A 16,848-nucleotide genomic window follows, 5' to 3' on the forward strand; every position below is an offset into this window, starting at 1 on the left:
TAAAATGAACAATCAAACGTAATGCTCGAACCAGAATTTTTTTTAAAGCCACAAATGTGTTATTGGACGTGCATATAAAATAAAAATATACTGTGTGTACATGTATATTGCTATATCAATTGAATTCAAACTCAGTTACACTCTTCTGGTGCTAAACAAATCAATATAAAGCAATATATCGCTGTTCATTAGTAAGCATAATTAATTAAATTGAATATTCATTCCCATTTGAATCACAATTAGAGATGTTTGCTTACAATTAGTAATAACAGATACTACTTAATCAATTCTTCAACGGGTATTGAGTTCAATGTTAATCTAAAAATTTTCATTGCGTCTCTAAAACTCATAGCATTAGTGCCAAAAATCGTGCACTGTAAGCAAATTCCATTTATCTCAGTAAAACCTGAGTGGCGCTCAATATAGGGATATCACACAGTTCTGATAAGGGGATTTATAGTTCCACGCTAATATCGGCCTGGTACAAACATTCTACTTCTTATCAAGATAGTCTACCCTACCTTTTCGTTTCTTTTTTTCTTAACCAATTTCAGAAACACTTTTCCCGAGGAGAAAGAAGCGATTGTATTGACTCGTATGTTGAGAAGAGATCAATTTTGCAATACAGATCATTGAGTTAGATAAGATTGTAATTTTGGACACGTGTGTTTGCCATTTCTACTTAGACATAATTTTAGCTACAAAGTTTCTTATCAAGATTAATTAATCATAATCAGTACCATTTGATGAATGTAGAAAGAAAATAGCATAGGATCTAAATATCTTTTTTTATACAACCATAATATCACAAACTGTGTATAATTACGTGCAATCACAGTAAAGTAATTTTTATATACACATATGTAATAAATAAATACGATTTAGAGAGCATCTATTTCGAATTTAAAATTAAATCTTATTTTAACATTCACAATTTCCCAACCCGTGAATAAGGGTATCTAGTATGACACGGTTCTGTACATACAAAATAAAACTATACAAATCTTGGTCTAGGGTAGATAGATTTTATCACAATGAAATCCATGCTAATATAATTGGTAACTTGGAAGTGGAAAATTGTTTAAAACGTATATTGATGTAGTTACGGTTACACTAAATTGGAGGACAGATATTGTTATAACTTCGAACAAATTGTGAAAAATCTAATATTTATATTTACATGTAGGAACGCACAGAGCAAATTTTACATGCTGTTGTTATGTTCACGTGGTGATTCTTTTGAGTAAATCGAGCATATCAACAAGCACTTTGACCGTCTACACAGAAGCAGTATGCTATAACTCAATTATCAGTATTTAACAAGAGAATTTCTCAAAATATTCTTAAAATTGTCTCGAAATAAAAACAATAGAAATTAAAGTATTGTAGTTAAATAAGAATCCTTGAGAACGTAAACTTATTTTGTAAAAATCAGTAACTTATCACAAATTATTTAAATAAACACATACTTATAAATTTTAGCATTTTTTTAGGATTTAATATTAACGAGCAAAATATCAAACTTTGAGAACATTCGATATATAGTTCAATATATCAACATTTTTTAGTATTTGCATGTGGTCAACTTTTGGGAACTCCTTGTGATATATTTTTTGCTTTTGCTTATCCTGCCAATGTAAACAGCCCTCCAGGCTGCGAGAATTTACTGTCCCATCGCCATCTCCCAAAACAAGCTTAGGGTAATCACTTAGATCTCCGTACGATAGTCTGGAATATTACGAGCCAATTTGAAGTTACATTTTCTGCAGTGTTTTTTGCAGAAAATCCTTACTCAAAACAGTCAAGATGCAAAACTTACTTTTCGACTGTTCCCACTTTTGATCCATGTAAGCAATGAACCGTTACTCCAGGTGCTGTGAACTGGAGCTGATACTTTTCGGTATCTTTACGAAACTCCCAGCCATTTGGTACATTTATGTCTCTAAAAACATTGAGGAATGATAAATCACAGAATCACAGAAATATTTTTCAGTTTTTGAAAAAGAACCTTATCTCACATTAGATATTGCTGTAAATCGGCAAGAGTGTAATTTTTAGTAGCTGTTTGAACCAAAACCTCCGTCTCTTTCCAGAACAATTTTGAAGGTAGTAACCATCCTAGACTGGGGTTTGTGATTTGTTCTTCTCTCAGTACGCTTTCACGCAGAAAATAGGTACCCAAATTGTCACCTGTAACGAACAGAATGACGAAATAAAGAAACTGCTAAAAAAGTTACACTTTCAACTTCCAGAAAGAAAACATTGTATTGACCAAGAAACAAGTATTTCAGGGCAGTATAGTCCACTATTTAGTTTGAGAGGAAATGAACAAATAAAAAACGAAACTATTCTCTCTAAAATCATAAGTCGTTGATATGAACTTTTTTTAAGAAGACTGCGATACTGTTATTACTTTTCAGTTTAGAATGTGCATCTTCACATGCGCTAGATGTATGAATCAATTAATTAATATTTATTAGGAGTATTTTCGTTATTCAAATGCAGTAACAGGTTTTGCAAATACATTGGAGGTTATCAAAAATTATGTGGCCATTGCAAAAGTTAAGAAATGTATCTCAAGAATATTTTGTTTCTGTATATTTTGAATGATAAAAAAAAATGTTACAGTTTATTCTATAAGTTGTCGTGAAGAGGACGTAAACAAGAAGAAAAATCACGAGATCAAATTTAGTAATGATAACGTAACAAAACATTGAGTTTTCATCATATGGGCAATTTATACTTTATTAAGTGCGGTTTACTGAATTTTAATCAGTCCTAAAGTTTTGAAATATCAAGTTACCCTACAAATGCCTTATGTTATCAAAGTTAGTAACTTCAACTTTGTGAGAAATTATTCCATGATAGAATCACACATATTCAATAGTTTTCTTATAGTCATGTTCACATTGTGTGTAAATTCTTGCGATGCATTGTTGACTGGAGACAAATAATTGTTTTGGAGCATTACTCAGCAAATGTTCAATATGCGTGATAAGTAAATAGGCTTGTATTGTGGATAATTATTAACCTCTAGTGTTACGACAGCTCTTTTTCTTTGTAAGATTAGAATGCAAAGAAAAAAACAACTAAAAACAATTATTGAAGCCAGGACACAAAATGACAGTCATGTTATTGTTTGCACCTTCGAGTAAATAAATGAATCAGTTCAATAGTTAATCTCGGTCAGATTTGTTCTACAGCTCAACTTACCGATTGCAAAAACTTTGACAGCTTTGACCGATCCACCCCATACGCCTGCCAAAGTAATCATAGATTCGATGTACTTGTTTTTCCACTTCTGACTCTGTTGCTGTAGGAATAGTAAGGTCATTGGACAACCCATGCTATGAGCGAGTAGCGTTACAGGCTGATTATTGTTCATTATATAAGTTTCTTCCACGAGAGTTTTTAGTTTAAGAAAAAAGTCTTGATTCTCGTCTGAAAAATAGGGCCCGAATTCGTATTGAGACAAACATGTGTGCCGATATTATCCAGCATTTAACTACTTATAAAACCTATTATACTCACTGGGTGCTTTTCTAAAATCGTAGGGTGCTCCGCGTAATGAAACGTTTCTAATATACCCCAAATTGTCGACCAGCATATTTCCAATGTCCCTGAAATACGAGCCAGGAAATGCTTTGCTGGGATCCAGATATTCGACGACAAATGGATCGCCCCAGCCAGGTATTCGAATATCAACTCCTGGCTGATTATATGTGGTTCTTGTAACATTATCATAGTTCAGGACCATGTTGTCGATCTAAAAATTTGCCATTACCAATTCATTATCGCATGAGTACCTAAGTTCCCTCACAATGATATATAAGTGTATGCTCGATTTTTAATTGTTAAATTTTGACAAAGTCATACCCAGCATCCTATCGCATATGGCACCAGGAGTTCTAAATTGAGCCAAATATTGAAATAATCGTTCGATGTTTTCTCACAAGCATAATGAATTGTGCTTGACTTGTTGAGCTTTGCTTCGACCTGGCTTCCGCCATCTCCCGGAACTGTGAAAAAATATTTAGCTTCGCTTGTAAAGCACGATTTTCAAAATCGACAGTTCTGTTGAAATCCAAGGACTTACGAGGTATATAAACAGCAAGGGAGTGAAGAGTAAAAGAAAAAAACAAGATTTTCGTCTCAATTCTGGGATACAGAGAAAGACTATTTTTACTCGTGGATATTATTACGTACTCAGTATCACCGGTGATCTTTCTTTGGTTTTTTTCTGCCATCCTGCTTCCCCTTGGATGCAGCAAGAGAACAAAACGATGAATATTATCGATCTGAAGCGCATTTTTCGCAAGCCTGAGCGATTTTAAGCCCGATATTATTGTCGCACTATTTCCGTTTTATTTTTCTTCCTTATACTTGCTGTCACGAATGTCCGTGGAATAAACACTACTAATAACAATGAAACCAACCGTGTTTAAATAACAAAGCTTAATTTTGGAGTATGGCTAATTCGTGTTTTAAGCGTTGAACGCACACTGCGAATCACTGAACTGTGAGCACGCTGGTGAAATGAGTAAATTTATTCAACATTCAATGCGCTAACTCATAGAGCACCGACATTGAAGGTCGAGCGTGATGAACCAATAAAATACGTTCAGCTAGAACAGTCGGCCAATCCGATAGGTCGACACGGAGTCACGTGATATCTGACAGAAATGACACCATGTGCTTTTGTATGCCACGAAATATGCGCATGTCTATCGATGCCTTAATTGTTATTGATCGAATGACGATGACAGATTACGAGGATGCGTTATCGGCATGTTATCGATATTTTCTTTTGCAACATCAGAAAGATGTCGTAATAGAAACGTGCGCAATTGTAAATTTTTCTATAAACCAACGAACGCGAGGCTTCAGCTGGTAGCTCCAAACACATGACATTTTTGACAATTGCGCACACGCGTAACTATAAATAAAGTTGTTGCCGCCAATTGCGAAACATGCCAGAGGCAGTGGTTTGAGGATTCGAATTATTATTCACAAACACAAGGCATTGACTCACAAGGCCGACAAGAAATCTATGTCGTTCACCATTTTCAAACCTTGCATGTGTACGCTAGATACGTAAATCTCGGTAACGTGTTCATATCAGTAATATTGATTTCTGCCCTATTATTTCTGTAACGATGTTTTTGTAAATGGATACGTACGACGGCGTAAAATTTAATAGCTGATTCAACGTTAAACGGAAAGACATTAAGTAATACACGGAATTCAAATTTTCGTAAGACCATCTGCGGATTGTGGTAGAATGGAGTTAACAAGAATATTAAATCTTCCAGTTTCCATTCTTATACGTGATAATGAACAAGTTCTTCCTTGTTAAAAATTGAATATGGTTTGGCGCGTTGTATCTCGCTTATCGCGGGTATTACCAAGGGCATTACTAATCACTTATCTTTGCTGTTTATTCCGTTCAATTGTGAATTGCGTGATTCTCGACCGTATAATCTGTAACGAATACGCATACAACTTGCGATCAATGCGTTTCACTGATAGCCGGCATAACGGAGTTTGTTTGATCAATCGCCTGCAAAGATTAGGCTTCTCAGATCGTGCCTTTCTCCAACTATCACCCACGCGATCCGCTCTTTTATTACGGTTAAACCGACGCATGCGTTCTTTCCCTGTAACGTCGTTTTTCCGTCGTTATGCATCTCGCATCTGACAAGTGCGACCATTCCTTCATGACTCTTACCGACGGATACGCACGCGGACTCGTCTGATATTGTTTGACGAGTGATACGGAAGCACTGGGAAAGCATATCGTCAGTGTGCGGAACGTAAAACGCATCTACGTTCCGTCTCGTTGCGGGGTTCGCTAGGTTATAAAAAATACGGAAAAGTTTGTTTAAACAACATGGCTGACGTCAAGCAGGAGCAAAAAACCGAAGACGATGAGAATTACGCTGTCGGTAATAACACTGAGCCAAAAAACATGCAGGAACTCACCGAATATGTACGTAACCTAAAAATATCAGCACTGCCAAATCTTTGTTGTTTAGTTCAATATTTCTCTGTTTGGTACTACTCAGATTTTGCAAACGAACAAATATGAATGTACACAAACAAAAGTATCAAGGATCGCGGTAACTCGTCTCTTTATCGCTAATCAATCCTATGTTGATGTTATTTAGGTACAGGCGCTGCTTCAGCGAATGCAGAACAAATTTCAGACCATGTCAGATCAGATCATCGGAAGAAATATCCTTTCTTGTACATAGTATTGTTACTTAGTGACAACATTCAAGCTATTCCTCATGCATTGAAAAAATCGCACGTGTAATTGTATAATTTTCTAATAACCACAACATAGGTCAGTTGAAAACCTTTTGTTTTAGGTTTTCTGTAAGCTTAAGAAAAGGTAGAAAACTGAGCATCTTTGCACAAATGTTGGAACTTGTAATATAATGCTGTACTGCCAGCAGAGAACCAGCATTTTGACAATATTCCCATTTCAATATATATAGCGAATAATTAAAATTTTAAATATGTAAGTAAACACCAAAATTTCAGTGGTAACAGACTGTTTATGTCGTTCAGTTCATTATTGAATATTATTCCTTAATGAAGATATACTAGATGAAATGGGAAACAGGATAGACGATCTCGAGAAGAATATCGCTGATCTAATGACCCAGGCTGGTGTCGAGGGTCCGGACAAGTGAGCTGAAGCTGAAACTACAAGAGTTGAAATCTTAACCAATAATACACCAAACACAATCGTCTTCAATGCATATGCGTGACAACGCAAATTTATTTGTCAGAAGTACAGCTGGCATAGAAAACGATGTTGTATTTTAAAACATATGAATAAATGCACTGTTTTTTTACTACAATGATACATAAAACTTACCAAACAGCAAGAAAAGCTTATATCACTTAGCATTAGCATTTCCATAATTTAACTAGATTACAATCAATGTATAGCAGTTATAAAATTAAAATCATAGATTCCCGCATGGGATTACAATGCTCAAGCAAAAGAAAAAAATAAATTATAAGAATACTTTACAGGCACTTACGAGTCCAAGCAATTAATTAGGAATAATGGATTAGCTAATTACGAAAGTAATTATTTCGTACGACGCAAAATTGCATCAATTACGTGTAAGATATACTGTGGATGACTGAGGATGTGAGGGATTTTTGGTAGTTGGGTGCAGCAGGCACTGCTCTTAGGCTTAGGCCACTTTGTCGATTCTGCGATGAATATTCTATTAGGTTCTCCTAGAATCGGATATCAATATTGTTACTACAAGTTCATTTACATGGTTTTGTGCCTGTGTCTCACTGATATCTCCTGTATTGATTCAGAGTCTGATTCCTCGGAGCTTTGCCCGTATTCTTCGATCCTCGTAGACTCAGAATTTGTGAATCCAGTCTTCAGCGATTCCTAAAATAAAGTCAATGCAATAGTTTCCTTTATCATCGCATCTGACGAAGAAACTAAACAAAACCATGTGAAAAAATTATATTTACCAAAGATTCGGTCGGTCGATTGGGACTCGATTTGGAAGTGATCGGGGAGGAAGTAAAACGGCTGGCTAGATTCGTGAGGGAATAGGCTTGCCGGAAAGATGCCCGTCTGACGGTGTCGAGACGTGATACAGACTCCGGGACACGCATAACTTCTCTAAACTCCTGCAATTTCGGTTCAAAAAATTAATTCCGTAATCGGTGTTGCAAGAAAATTTTAACCCACTAGAGAATTGGTATATTTTTACCCCATTCATATCTCCTCGGGTTACTTGAAAGTCCTGCGAGCCCAGGAGAGGAGAATTATCGTGAATCAAAGATTAGTCGAATAGATTTACTGTATTCTTTAGTACGTGAGACTTATCAAATTATAGCTTTCTCACATACCTAACTTAATACACGAATTGTGAACGAACTCCAGGCAATGCTTGTTTCTTTAGCAAAATATCGTGCAAAATATAACTTTGGGAACCAAACAGCGGATAATTTAGTTGTTTTACAGCCAATCCCATAAACAATAATGCTCCTTTTCGTACCTCTAAATCTTTTGCTTCGTCAATTTCAGCGACGTCTTGATAAGCCTTGGTAAGAAGTTCCACAGCTTTTGTGTGAAAGCCAAGTTCTACGGTAACAAAATCTAATAAAACTGACTTGACGTCGTGTAGTTTCCGCCTTTCAAACGAGTCGATTTGTTCTTCCAATCCTTTAACAACTCGTGATACTTCGACCGTAGCTTTCATTAACTCAGATTCAGCTTGAGACTGATTAATGAGTTTTTTTTTTTTCATTATTGTTCAAGATTAAGGAAATCACGTGAGTGTAATATCGAGTGCGTAACAAACAAAAAGTGAATGTATTCGATAACAAAGAGGATACGATCATTTGGCGATTTCTTGGGTTACGTTCCCTAACTTTGTCCAAGTGCTTTCGTCTTGTCAGCTCTTTGTCACGTGCGGCGAAAGTGTTTTTCACATCCTCTCTGGCGTGCTTGCAAATAACAGCATACTGCGATAACGGAGATATTACTTTGCTGTCCAGTCTTTGAACTTCGGCGTCTCTGGAAAATATCGAAATTCGCATAGCTGTATGATGCAAGTTCATCTTATTTATCATTCGGTTATTGATTTACATGTTACTTTCGCATAACGAAACTTTTCACGTCGATAAGTCAATCATACCTGTAATCTCCGATCACCGATAACGTTGTGGCAAAATTTGCCAGGCCGTTGCTGAGAGATTGATTAATATTTTCCGACTCCGCGTAATTTTGGACAACCTTGGCAACCTCGTCGTTTTTATCGCGCAATCTTTACCCCAAGAGAATAAATAATACACCGCATGAATATAGGAGAAAAGATCACCTCGATTAATCGATATTTCGTACACTTAACGGAATAAAATTTACGTGATTATTATGATATATAGATGCATGGATAAAAACCTTGCAGCCTTTCTCGTAAATGCAGCAAAAATTGTGCACAGTTCGGCGAAGTGTTTTTCAACAGCGGATATGCGTTCTTGAACAAATTTGGCTTCTTGTTCGCTGGAGAAGTTGAATGAATTTAACTTTAATCACATGTTGCTTGTATTATTATCAGCGTGTGAAAGGAACGATGGTTTAAACTCATCTGATTTTGGATCAAATACATACCAGATATGATTTTGAGACCTTATTCGTAACATAGTTTCTCAAACGAACGATCAAACACCAGCTATTTCGATTCTTTGACGTTTCTAAATTCTGCACATGTAAACGCCGCGCAAGCACAACGGCCACTGTTTTGATATAACAGGGGCGTCAGTTGCCTAGCTGCACAGGTGATGTTTTATGTACAGGTGGTCAAATGTGAAGCAGCCATGCGCCCCACAGCGAGCCCCCGTTACCCATTTGAATTTTACCGAACGTTAGAATTTTATAACAAAAAAGATGTATACAGGAATTTTTGGAGTGAAAAGAAAATACATAAACATGATGCCATACATCCGGTTAGAGAATAAAATTTATTTTTTTAAAAACATTTCGGTAGAAAACTCTCCCAACAACAATAACATTGTACACTTAAGAACTATATTATAACAGAATGGAGTTATCGACATATTGGTGGTACTGATGATAATTATATACGGGTTTTGTAATTATGATTTATGCATGAATATCTTGTCGATGTATGAATTTGTTATACACCGTGGAAATGATGGGTTGAAATTTTTGTTTTGATAGCTGAGAATCTGTTCCTCGGGCTTTTACAGCAAGATTTTCTTGAATTTCTTGAAGACTTTCTTGATGAAGTAGCGGTTCTCGCCTGGTGTCTCGTACTGGTTATCGGATCCTCCCGTAAGATCCGAATCGTCGATCGGTGTCGCCGTAACGAAGACGACTGCCAAGATGACGAGGTACAGAATCTATTCAATGATGAAATAGTGATTAGAATTTTGAGACAACGATTCGTTTCTTTCGATGTGTGAATTTTTAAGTCACATTTTCATGGATTTATTGAAATGTAACTGCGAAAATTGAGAGAACAAGTCTTTCTAAAAAAATGCTCCTAAATCCAATGGGACATTTGTAATCGGACAATAAATGTTGTAGTCTTTCTTCATAAACTTGACGAAAGAAATTCTATTTTTAAGTTAAACTTATCGAATCAACGTACCGTTAGAAATTTCATTTTGAAGTTTCGGTGTAACCGTGAACTAGGCGACTGCAGCTGTAGCGACTGTTTCCACTGAGGAATGGAAATTATCTGATGGTGTAGCTGTCGAACTCGCCGTTTAAATAGTAAAAATATTACACCACTCACCATTAATGTACAAATACATATATAGAATGCTTTCAGTTGGTTATTTTTAAAGGTAAAGTGTCCACACAGGGTATTTACGTGCGTTTCGGTAGGGTTATAGTGGGGATAGAGAATGGTGTGTAATCCTGAAGACGCGTAACACTTGTTACCCTGCAGCGGATTCGTTTTAGGCGACAACTTTGTTTTGCAAGCGGCATGCATCGTAACGAGGCATTTATTTCATGAAACACATACATATTATACATATATATACATACACAAAGGATAATTTATTTACAGGCATAATTTTCACTAATTCCGTCGCCTAATTCAACGTTGTACGTTATACAATTCTGATGTTTGAGTGTAACATTCAGCCGAACGTTCTTTATGTGGCGTTTCAAATTTGCCAAATTTCTCCCACCGGATCTTGGCCATTTTTTTTTTTTTGCATCTTCAGGATTGCACAACGGCAAACGAATGCCCGTAACCCGTTCCGACAAGAGTTCCCATTCCGTTTTTCAGAACATCGATTCGTACCGGTTCTCTAACGTCTTGAACAGTTCCATTCCCGCAATTCCCGTGCTCGTTCCATCCCCAACACATCACCGAACCGTCTTCTGCGGTAAACATGAAAGATTTTTTTGTCCTCGTGTATTAGGGCTCCTTGAGAACTTCTTAAGCTTACGTTTCTTCTTTTTACCTGCGAGAGCAATGTTATGCTCCGATCCAACAGCGATTTGTACGAAATCGGGAACATTTTTTATAACTTTGGGTAGCCAAGTCGGTTGAGATTCCGCAAGGAATTTATCAGCGCCGCGTCCTAATTGTCCGTAAGTATTTCTACCCCAAGCGAAAACTTTTCCATCTATACTTGTGAAAAACATATTACCATACGAACGTGGTATAAATATTTATTTCTGGCTTATTTTCCTTCCTATGTTTGTCTTCTTCCAACGATTCTTTTGAAATTTTCTATTCGCAGCATATAAGTGAACTCACCCATCCATGTATATAATTTATATCAATGTGTCGTACCTACCGTGAAGCACAGCGGTATGCGTCCATCCGGTGAAAATTTTACCATCTGGACCTACGTTTACATTTTCCAATTTTAGAGGCGTTTCAAGACGCGCATATATCTTCGGATCGAACCCCAGTTGCCCGTGCTTATTGTCACCCCATGCATACAAATCACCATTTTTTGACAGTGCTATCGTATGGTGTTGGCCGCATGCGACACTTTTTATCCCAGTTAATCCAGGCACTGTAATTTATACATGTAGAGTTATGAAGAACATTCGTACAAAAATTTCCATAAAAATATATGTAATCAGCAAACTGGTATGAAACATGTAGTCATCAATTTGAAAAACAAATTTAATTTCCAACTAAGACTGCAACCGTAAAGTGCTCGTAGTGCCTATAACTGTATTTCTTATCGGAAAAAACCTCGATTCATAAAAATTTTATTTTCTTTTAACATAAAAACACGTTACATCACTTGCACAACCGTTGTGTTCTAGCATTTTCTAAAATTTAAGTGAGTCTCGTACATAAAAAAACTGGTGTATCCTGAATTTCGAAATTTTTTGTCATGTATATACAGGGTATTTCATTTCAACTCGTGAGGTCAAATACAATCTTGACAATGATAGGTTTCACCTAAAATTGTTTTAACATGTAAAAGTTGTTGGGTTTCAAGGGTCAAATGAAATGGTTTCATCTTCTTGTGTATATCCGTTTGTTCCCTGCTATTATTTACAACTTCGAAATGTTTTTGGTGTAGAACAATTTGCTCAATCTCCATTATTCGATAACATTTAATGAACTACGCTGAGCTACTGTTGCGAAAAAGTTGAGCTTATTTGTTCATCCGTTTAGTTACGATTCGATATTTTTTTCTCTCTTTGTAAAATTGCCACACACTGTAAACTGCAGAACGCTTGAAGACAGCGTCTATATTGCATGTTGCAAATGTTTTAAAGTATCCTGTGCAGTCGATGGAGTTGTGCATGATAAATTTCGGAGTAAATTAATGTCATAATTATATTGAGAATTCGTACATAAATGTTTTTCATTGGCCAAGTAAATTGAGTAACAGCGGTAGAGCCGCGTCGTAACGACACTTTTTTTATATAATAAAATTTCTCTACCCTGAGGTAGGTGTGTGATTCACCTTGAGTGAAAGTGTCGGTAGCTTTGAGAGATTTGTTTGATTCATCAATTATTCCCAATTGGCACTTGCTGCCGTATCCAGCAACGAGAACGTTTCCACTAGTGGTTACGAGGGCTGAATGCCTGAGTCCCATTGCAATATCCGCAACCGGATCCGGTGCGGTTTCTTTCAGATGAATTATCGCCGGTTTCTGCGAGGGCGTTTTCCCAGCGCCCAATTGCCCGTAGGCGTTCGATCCCCACGCATACAACTGACCCCGGTCATCAACAGCCATTGAGCTGTCCCAACCGCAGGCAATGTCAACGACTGTTGCCTCTTTCAGGGCGTCTATTTTTACCAAACTTTCGACATACTTTCTCGTCCCGGCAGCACCGGCCTGGTGCTTGTTGTTTAGTCCGCAGGAATAAACCTCCCCCTGCCTATTCAAAATCAAAGAATGTCCCGCCCCGCCGCTCATTTTTGTTATGTCAGAGACTCTCGGCCCCCGGCCGCATGGGTCGTTCAAATTTACCGCCGTCGGGATCAGGCATTGCTCCGATTCAACATCGTGGCCCAGTTGACGGTGGGAATTTGCACCCTACGGATCATCAGCTCCGTTATACGAATTTCATCGCTTTATTTATCACTCATGTTCACGCCTCTAGTTCTTCGTTATGTATTTGCACTATTATATTCGATACGTTTTCTGTAATACAATATGCGGTTCTTACCCATGAGAGAAGATGGAACGTCTTCATTACTTTGCTCAACTGATTGTCACGTGCTCTGATGTATTTGCTTGACAACTTGACATTTTCGTTTGATGCAATAAACGAAGACCGTGTTTAGGGTTTCGACTAAATACATAAGTTTATTTCCGATTCCCTACTGCTTAAAATATTTACGACAGGTATTGTATATTTCATACGAATGAAAACCACGAGTAAAACTTCGTGAGTAAAACACACATTTGAGTCTAGTCAATGGTTTGTAGTTCACAGAACTACGACCTTAACGGAAAACCATGAAATGTCAAGTCCTGTATTAGAAATACGGCGACAGATCTTTCTGGGAATCGAAAATTGCGAAAAGTACCCGTACTGTATAATATACGAATCATTCTGCACAGAAGATATTTGTTTTTCAATTTGTGATCGTCTTGTATTTTTCTGAGTAGAGAAATTGTGTAAAAATTGAACATGCATCCTTACTCGGTGGGTAAGCTTACGAAAAAAGTTGGTATTGCAACATGCGGTATTATCACTCAGTTGCGGGCCATCGCTTGCCTAGAGTGAAAGTGACGTTTGACAATGTTTACCGGCAACGACTGCCGGGACTATTAACCTATAAAAATATTGTAAGAATTGCGGGCAAATCTCTGTATGTGATAAATCAGTATGGAAGATTCGATAGCGAAGTACGACCTGAAAGAAATAAAAAGCGACTTACTCAAAGCAATAACGGAGTGTTCTGACCGAGGATTAAAGCACACGAGAAAATGGTAGTAAACACGTTCATGCCCATTCACACACTATTTGTAAACTTATTTGATTTAAATCTCGGATCTAGGCTTGGAGAATTAAATTTTTCCCTCAAAGGGGTGAAACTGGATGCTCACGATGTAACTGTAGATGTGAGTTTTGCGGATACAACAGAGGATGAGGAGGACGACTACACATTGGCAAAAGGTTACTTTGACCTGAAGGAGTATGACAGAGCTGCGTTCTTCACGGCGGGTTGTAAAATGCCTAAAGCAAGGTTTCTTCATTTGTTTTCACGCTATTTGTCTGGGGAAAAGAAAAAGATAGATGACATGACGGATCTGCCGCCAGATCCATTGAAGAATGAGAGTCTAAAGCAGCTCTGTGCTGATCTTCGAAAGGATCACTCGGCTGGAAACTTGGATGGTTTTGGTCTCTATCTTTTCGGAGTTGTTCTTAAGAAGTTACACCTTGACAGGGAAGCTACTGAGGTGTTTGTTAACTCTGTTCGAAAGCAGCCAATGCATTGGGGAACGTGGCTTGAACTTGCCGCGCTTATTACAGATAGGGAAAAGCTCGAGAATCTCAGCCTACCCAATCACTGGATGAAGAAATTTTTTCTGGCTCATATGTACCTTGAATTACAGCTAATAGACGAGGGTATGGCTGTCTATTGCGAACTGCAGTCAATGGGCTTTGAGAAAAATGGATATGTGCTCGCGCAGATCGCGATTGCTGTTCATTACAAACGAGGTTTACTTTGTTTTCAATTGATTATACCTCCATTGAATCTTCACATTAAGAAAATCCTAATCGTCACTTTCACACTTTCAGACGTTGATGCGTCAATAGAAGCATTCAAACGCATAATAAAAGACGATCCCTATTGTTTGGACAATATGGACACGTATTCGAATTTACTCTACGTGAAAGAGCTGAAAGTTGAATTAGCACACTTGGCACACAGGGCGACAAAAATTGATAAATATAGACTGGAAACTTGTTGCATAATAGGTGAAATAGTTAAGTTTATGGCGTTACTTTATCCTAATAGTATCGGTAAATTCTGAAACAGTTGCTTGCAGGAAATTACTATAGCTTAAGAGCTGATCATCAAAAAGCTGCCTTATACTTCCAAAGAGCACTGAAACTGAATCCACAGTATTTATCTGCTTGGACTCTACTTGGTCACGAGTTTATGGAAATGAAGAATACCAATGCTGCTATCCACAGTTACAGACAAGCCATAGGTGAGGTGATTTGCTGTTGAATAAAAAAATGATTGGGTACAGCAATGAGACAGGAAATTATTACGAATCGTCGAAACCGTTCAAGTATTTTCATAATTATTTTAGAGGTGAATCGAAGAGACTATAGAGCTTGGTACGGCTTAGGTCAAACATACGAGATCCTGAAAATGCCTTTTTATGGTTTGTACTATTACAAACAAGCACAGCTGCTCAGACCTCATGACAGCAGAATGGTTCTCGCTTTAGGCGAGGCTTACGAGAAGCAGGAAAAAATTCAGGATGCACTGAAGTGTTACTATAAAGCTTGCAATGTCGGAGACATCGAAGGAATGGCCTTGATAAAACTAGCCACGTACGCAACGATCATTTACCACTACTGAACGAAGTGTCATTGAGTTAACTTTGGCTAAATTCATTCACGCATTGGATTTAATAGATGTGAAAATGTTCTTTCTACTTAGTTTCCTAGGTTCTCTGTAAATGCGGCGGGTATATTGGCTAAATAAATCTTCCCTCTCATTTCTAGGCTCTATGAAAAATTAGGAGAGCAGGATCACGCAGCAGCTGCATACACGGACTTTGTTATGGACGAGCACAGAAACGCGGATAGGGGCGAGCTGAGTCACGCGTACAAATATTTAACAACGTACCATTTGAAATTCGATCAATTAGACCAGGCCAATCATTATGCTCAGAAGTGTTTGCAGTTTGACGAAACTAAGGAAGAGGCTAAAGCCCTTCTCAGAACAATCGCTCATAAACGAGCAAAGGTGGAAGAAAACCCAATGGTGGTGAGAAACGAGAACAAAATTCTTAGATTCGTAATAGCGTCTCGCGCTATTAAAAGAAAATCCGATTCTTTTACATGGCTATCTTTTCAAATTCTCGCAAAGTTCGAAAGATGGCTTATAAGTTTGAAGGCAATTTCGTATTTTCAGATCGAAGATATGAATGAAACTGATCCAATTGCGGAAGGAAGTGGTAGCCGCGTTGATGGAACGCCCGGAAATCAATTATCTCCAATGAATTTGTCTTTTACGCCACCGCAGTAAAGCGGAAAGCGCTCCTTCGCTCCATTTCTGGGTAGCTAAGCAGGTTCCTGAATCTGTCCATTCATTTTTGATACCATATTAAAGTTCAAGGAGTACTACGCATCAATTTTTCTGATGTTACAGGTAGTGCTCCTCAAATAGTGGGATAGAATAAAAAATTAGGGAGACAAATCGTGTGTTGACACTTTAAAAAGTGGATTTCTCGGCAGAAACTTCCTATACTCATTTCATATATTCCGTTGTACAAAACCCCTGCCCTTTTCTAGCTTAGTAGAATTTTTACGAACGTAATTGTAAGTATCTGTGTATTTACATAACGAACGTAGACATCGGTTAAAAACACATGTACATACGCCTTTTTAAACAGTTTTTATTTCATTAAACTGCCATTTTACTAAAAATCTATATCTATCTTAAACTGTACGATATTTAGTATCGTTAAGGGGGTACCCCAGTCGAGTTCGATGTTGTTGTATATATCATTAAATATCTACATATCTTCAAATATCGAAGTTCACGTATCTCAAACGTGAAAAAGGACTTATTCTGAACAAAAACATTGCAATGCATTTTCATTTGACGCAGAAATAAAGAAATTGTATGGATTCTACGAATCGC

The 16,848-nt window shown here is 37.4% G+C and overlaps 5 protein-coding genes across 12 annotated transcripts; 2 read left to right on the plus strand and 3 right to left on the minus strand.

Moving 5' to 3' along the window:
• Window positions 1-774: 774 nt before the first annotated feature.
• LOC107217027 (phospholipase A2 group XV) lies at window positions 775-4,607 on the minus strand. Its single transcript, XM_015654384.2, has 7 exons — window positions 4,207-4,607; window positions 3,877-4,019; window positions 3,532-3,766; window positions 3,214-3,441; window positions 2,019-2,190; window positions 1,820-1,942; window positions 775-1,728 (listed from the first exon to the last, which is right to left on the minus strand). Exons 1-7 carry the CDS (start codon window positions 4,307-4,309, stop codon window positions 1,518-1,520), a joined length of 1,215 nt encoding a protein of 404 aa, XP_015509870.2. The 5' UTR covers window positions 4,310-4,607; the 3' UTR covers window positions 775-1,517.
• Window positions 4,608-5,471: 864 nt separating this feature from the next.
• LOC107217008 (heat shock factor-binding protein 1) lies at window positions 5,472-6,866 on the plus strand. The gene is made up of 3 exons (XM_015654357.2): window positions 5,472-5,989; window positions 6,168-6,234; window positions 6,610-6,866. Exons 1-3 carry the CDS (start codon window positions 5,891-5,893, stop codon window positions 6,696-6,698), a joined length of 255 nt encoding a protein of 84 aa, XP_015509843.1. The 5' UTR covers window positions 5,472-5,890; the 3' UTR covers window positions 6,699-6,866.
• Window positions 6,867-7,193: 327 nt separating this feature from the next.
• Window positions 7,194-9,295, minus strand: LOC107217010 (protein FAM92A-B). Of its 4 annotated transcripts, none has more exons than XM_015654358.2 (8): window positions 9,161-9,293; window positions 8,951-9,052; window positions 8,688-8,816; window positions 8,386-8,566; window positions 8,046-8,270; window positions 7,758-7,790; window positions 7,513-7,674; window positions 7,194-7,426 (listed from the first exon to the last, which is right to left on the minus strand). In XM_015654358.2, exons 1-8 carry the CDS (start codon window positions 9,190-9,192, stop codon window positions 7,298-7,300), a joined length of 993 nt encoding a protein of 330 aa, XP_015509844.1. In that variant the 5' UTR covers window positions 9,193-9,293; the 3' UTR covers window positions 7,194-7,297. The 4 variants fall into 4 exon arrangements, with proteins under 4 accessions (XP_015509844.1, XP_046586458.1, XP_046586459.1 ...); XM_046730502.1 differs by having other exon boundaries at window positions 8,915-9,052; XM_046730503.1 differs by lacking the exon at window positions 7,758-7,790 and having other exon boundaries at window positions 8,915-9,052.
• Window positions 9,296-9,514: 219 nt separating this feature from the next.
• Window positions 9,515-13,422, minus strand: LOC107217007 (ultraviolet-B receptor UVR8). 3 transcript variants are annotated; one of them, XM_015654356.2, is made up of 5 exons: window positions 13,179-13,412; window positions 12,469-13,045; window positions 11,332-11,556; window positions 10,993-11,157; window positions 10,657-10,909 (listed from the first exon to the last, which is right to left on the minus strand). In XM_015654356.2, exons 1-5 carry the CDS (start codon window positions 13,203-13,205, stop codon window positions 10,746-10,748), a joined length of 1,158 nt encoding a protein of 385 aa, XP_015509842.2. In that variant the 5' UTR covers window positions 13,206-13,412; the 3' UTR covers window positions 10,657-10,745. The 3 variants fall into 3 exon arrangements, with proteins under 3 accessions (XP_046586464.1, XP_015509842.2, XP_046586465.1); XM_046730508.1 differs by lacking the exons at window positions 10,657-10,909; window positions 10,993-11,157 and adding an exon at window positions 9,515-9,912 and having other exon boundaries at window positions 11,328-11,556; window positions 13,179-13,422; XM_046730509.1 differs by lacking the exon at window positions 10,993-11,157 and having other exon boundaries at window positions 13,179-13,418.
• Window positions 13,421-16,810, plus strand: LOC107217005 (cell division cycle protein 23 homolog). Of its 3 annotated transcripts, none has more exons than XM_046730507.1 (8): window positions 13,421-13,948; window positions 14,017-14,681; window positions 14,763-14,942; window positions 15,014-15,178; window positions 15,284-15,530; window positions 15,705-15,969; window positions 16,117-16,273; window positions 16,354-16,810. In XM_046730507.1, the coding sequence occupies exons 1-7, from the start codon at window positions 13,845-13,847 to the stop codon at window positions 16,228-16,230; spliced, it is 1,740 nt and encodes a 579-aa protein (XP_046586463.1). In that variant the 5' UTR covers window positions 13,421-13,844; the 3' UTR covers window positions 16,231-16,273; window positions 16,354-16,810. The 3 variants fall into 3 exon arrangements, with proteins under 3 accessions (XP_046586463.1, XP_046586462.1, XP_015509840.2); XM_046730506.1 differs by having other exon boundaries at window positions 16,117-16,261; XM_015654354.2 differs by having other exon boundaries at window positions 16,117-16,809.
• The last annotated feature ends 38 nt before the right edge of the window (window positions 16,811-16,848 follow it).

This window comes from Neodiprion lecontei, chromosome 2, assembly GCF_021901455.1.
Source record: "Neodiprion lecontei isolate iyNeoLeco1 chromosome 2, iyNeoLeco1.1, whole genome shotgun sequence".
Lineage (NCBI taxonomy): Eukaryota > Metazoa > Arthropoda > Insecta > Hymenoptera > Diprionidae > Neodiprion > Neodiprion lecontei.

What these genes read in the sequence shown, in the direction of transcription:
- LOC107217027 (XM_015654384.2), bottom strand. Translation starts at nt 4,309, where the DNA reads ATGCGCTTCAGATCGATAATATTCATCGTTTTGTTCTCTTGCTGCATC. An exon ending in AAGATCACCGGTGATACTGA is followed by an intron (nt 4,020 to 4,206) that starts GTACGTAATAAT and finishes ATTTTTTCACAG; the next exon opens with TTCCGGGAGATGGCGGAAGC. An exon ending in CGATTTTAGAAAAGCACCCA is followed by an intron (nt 3,442 to 3,531) that starts GTGAGTATAATA and finishes CCTATTTTTCAG; the next exon opens with ACGAGAATCAAGACTTTTTT.
- LOC107217008 (XM_015654357.2), top strand. Translation starts at nt 5,891, where the DNA reads ATGGCTGACGTCAAGCAGGAGCAAAAAACCGAAGACGATGAGAATTAC. An exon ending in TGCAGGAACTCACCGAATAT is followed by an intron (nt 5,990 to 6,167) that starts GTACGTAACCTA and finishes GATGTTATTTAG; the next exon opens with GTACAGGCGCTGCTTCAGCG. An exon ending in AGATCAGATCATCGGAAGAA is followed by an intron (nt 6,235 to 6,609) that starts ATATCCTTTCTT and finishes ATGAAGATATAC; the next exon opens with TAGATGAAATGGGAAACAGG.
- LOC107217010 (XM_046730502.1), bottom strand. Translation starts at nt 9,192, where the DNA reads ATGTTACGAATAAGGTCTCAAAATCATATCTG. An exon ending in CAAGAAATCGCCAAATGATC is followed by an intron (nt 8,271 to 8,385) that starts GTATCCTCTTTG and finishes CTCATTAATCAG; the next exon opens with TCTCAAGCTGAATCTGAGTT. An exon ending in ATCGACCGACCGAATCTTTG is followed by an intron (nt 7,427 to 7,512) that starts GTAAATATAATT and finishes ACTTTATTTTAG; the next exon opens with GAATCGCTGAAGACTGGATT.
- LOC107217007 (XM_015654356.2), bottom strand. Translation starts at nt 13,205, where the DNA reads ATGAAGACGTTCCATCTTCTCTCATGG. An exon ending in TACCGACACTTTCACTCAAG is followed by an intron (nt 11,557 to 12,468) that starts GTGAATCACACA and finishes TATAAATTACAG; the next exon opens with TGCCTGGATTAACTGGGATA. An exon ending in GCATACCGCTGTGCTTCACG is followed by an intron (nt 11,158 to 11,331) that starts GTAGGTACGACA and finishes TCACAAGTATAG; the next exon opens with ATGGAAAAGTTTTCGCTTGG.
- LOC107217005 (XM_046730507.1), top strand. Translation starts at nt 13,845, where the DNA reads ATGGAAGATTCGATAGCGAAGTACGACCTGAAAGAAATAAAAAGCGAC. An exon ending in TGCTGTTCATTACAAACGAG is followed by an intron (nt 14,682 to 14,762) that starts GTTTACTTTGTT and finishes TCACACTTTCAG; the next exon opens with ACGTTGATGCGTCAATAGAA. An exon ending in GCCTTGATAAAACTAGCCAC is followed by an intron (nt 15,531 to 15,704) that starts GTACGCAACGAT and finishes TCTCATTTCTAG; the next exon opens with GCTCTATGAAAAATTAGGAG.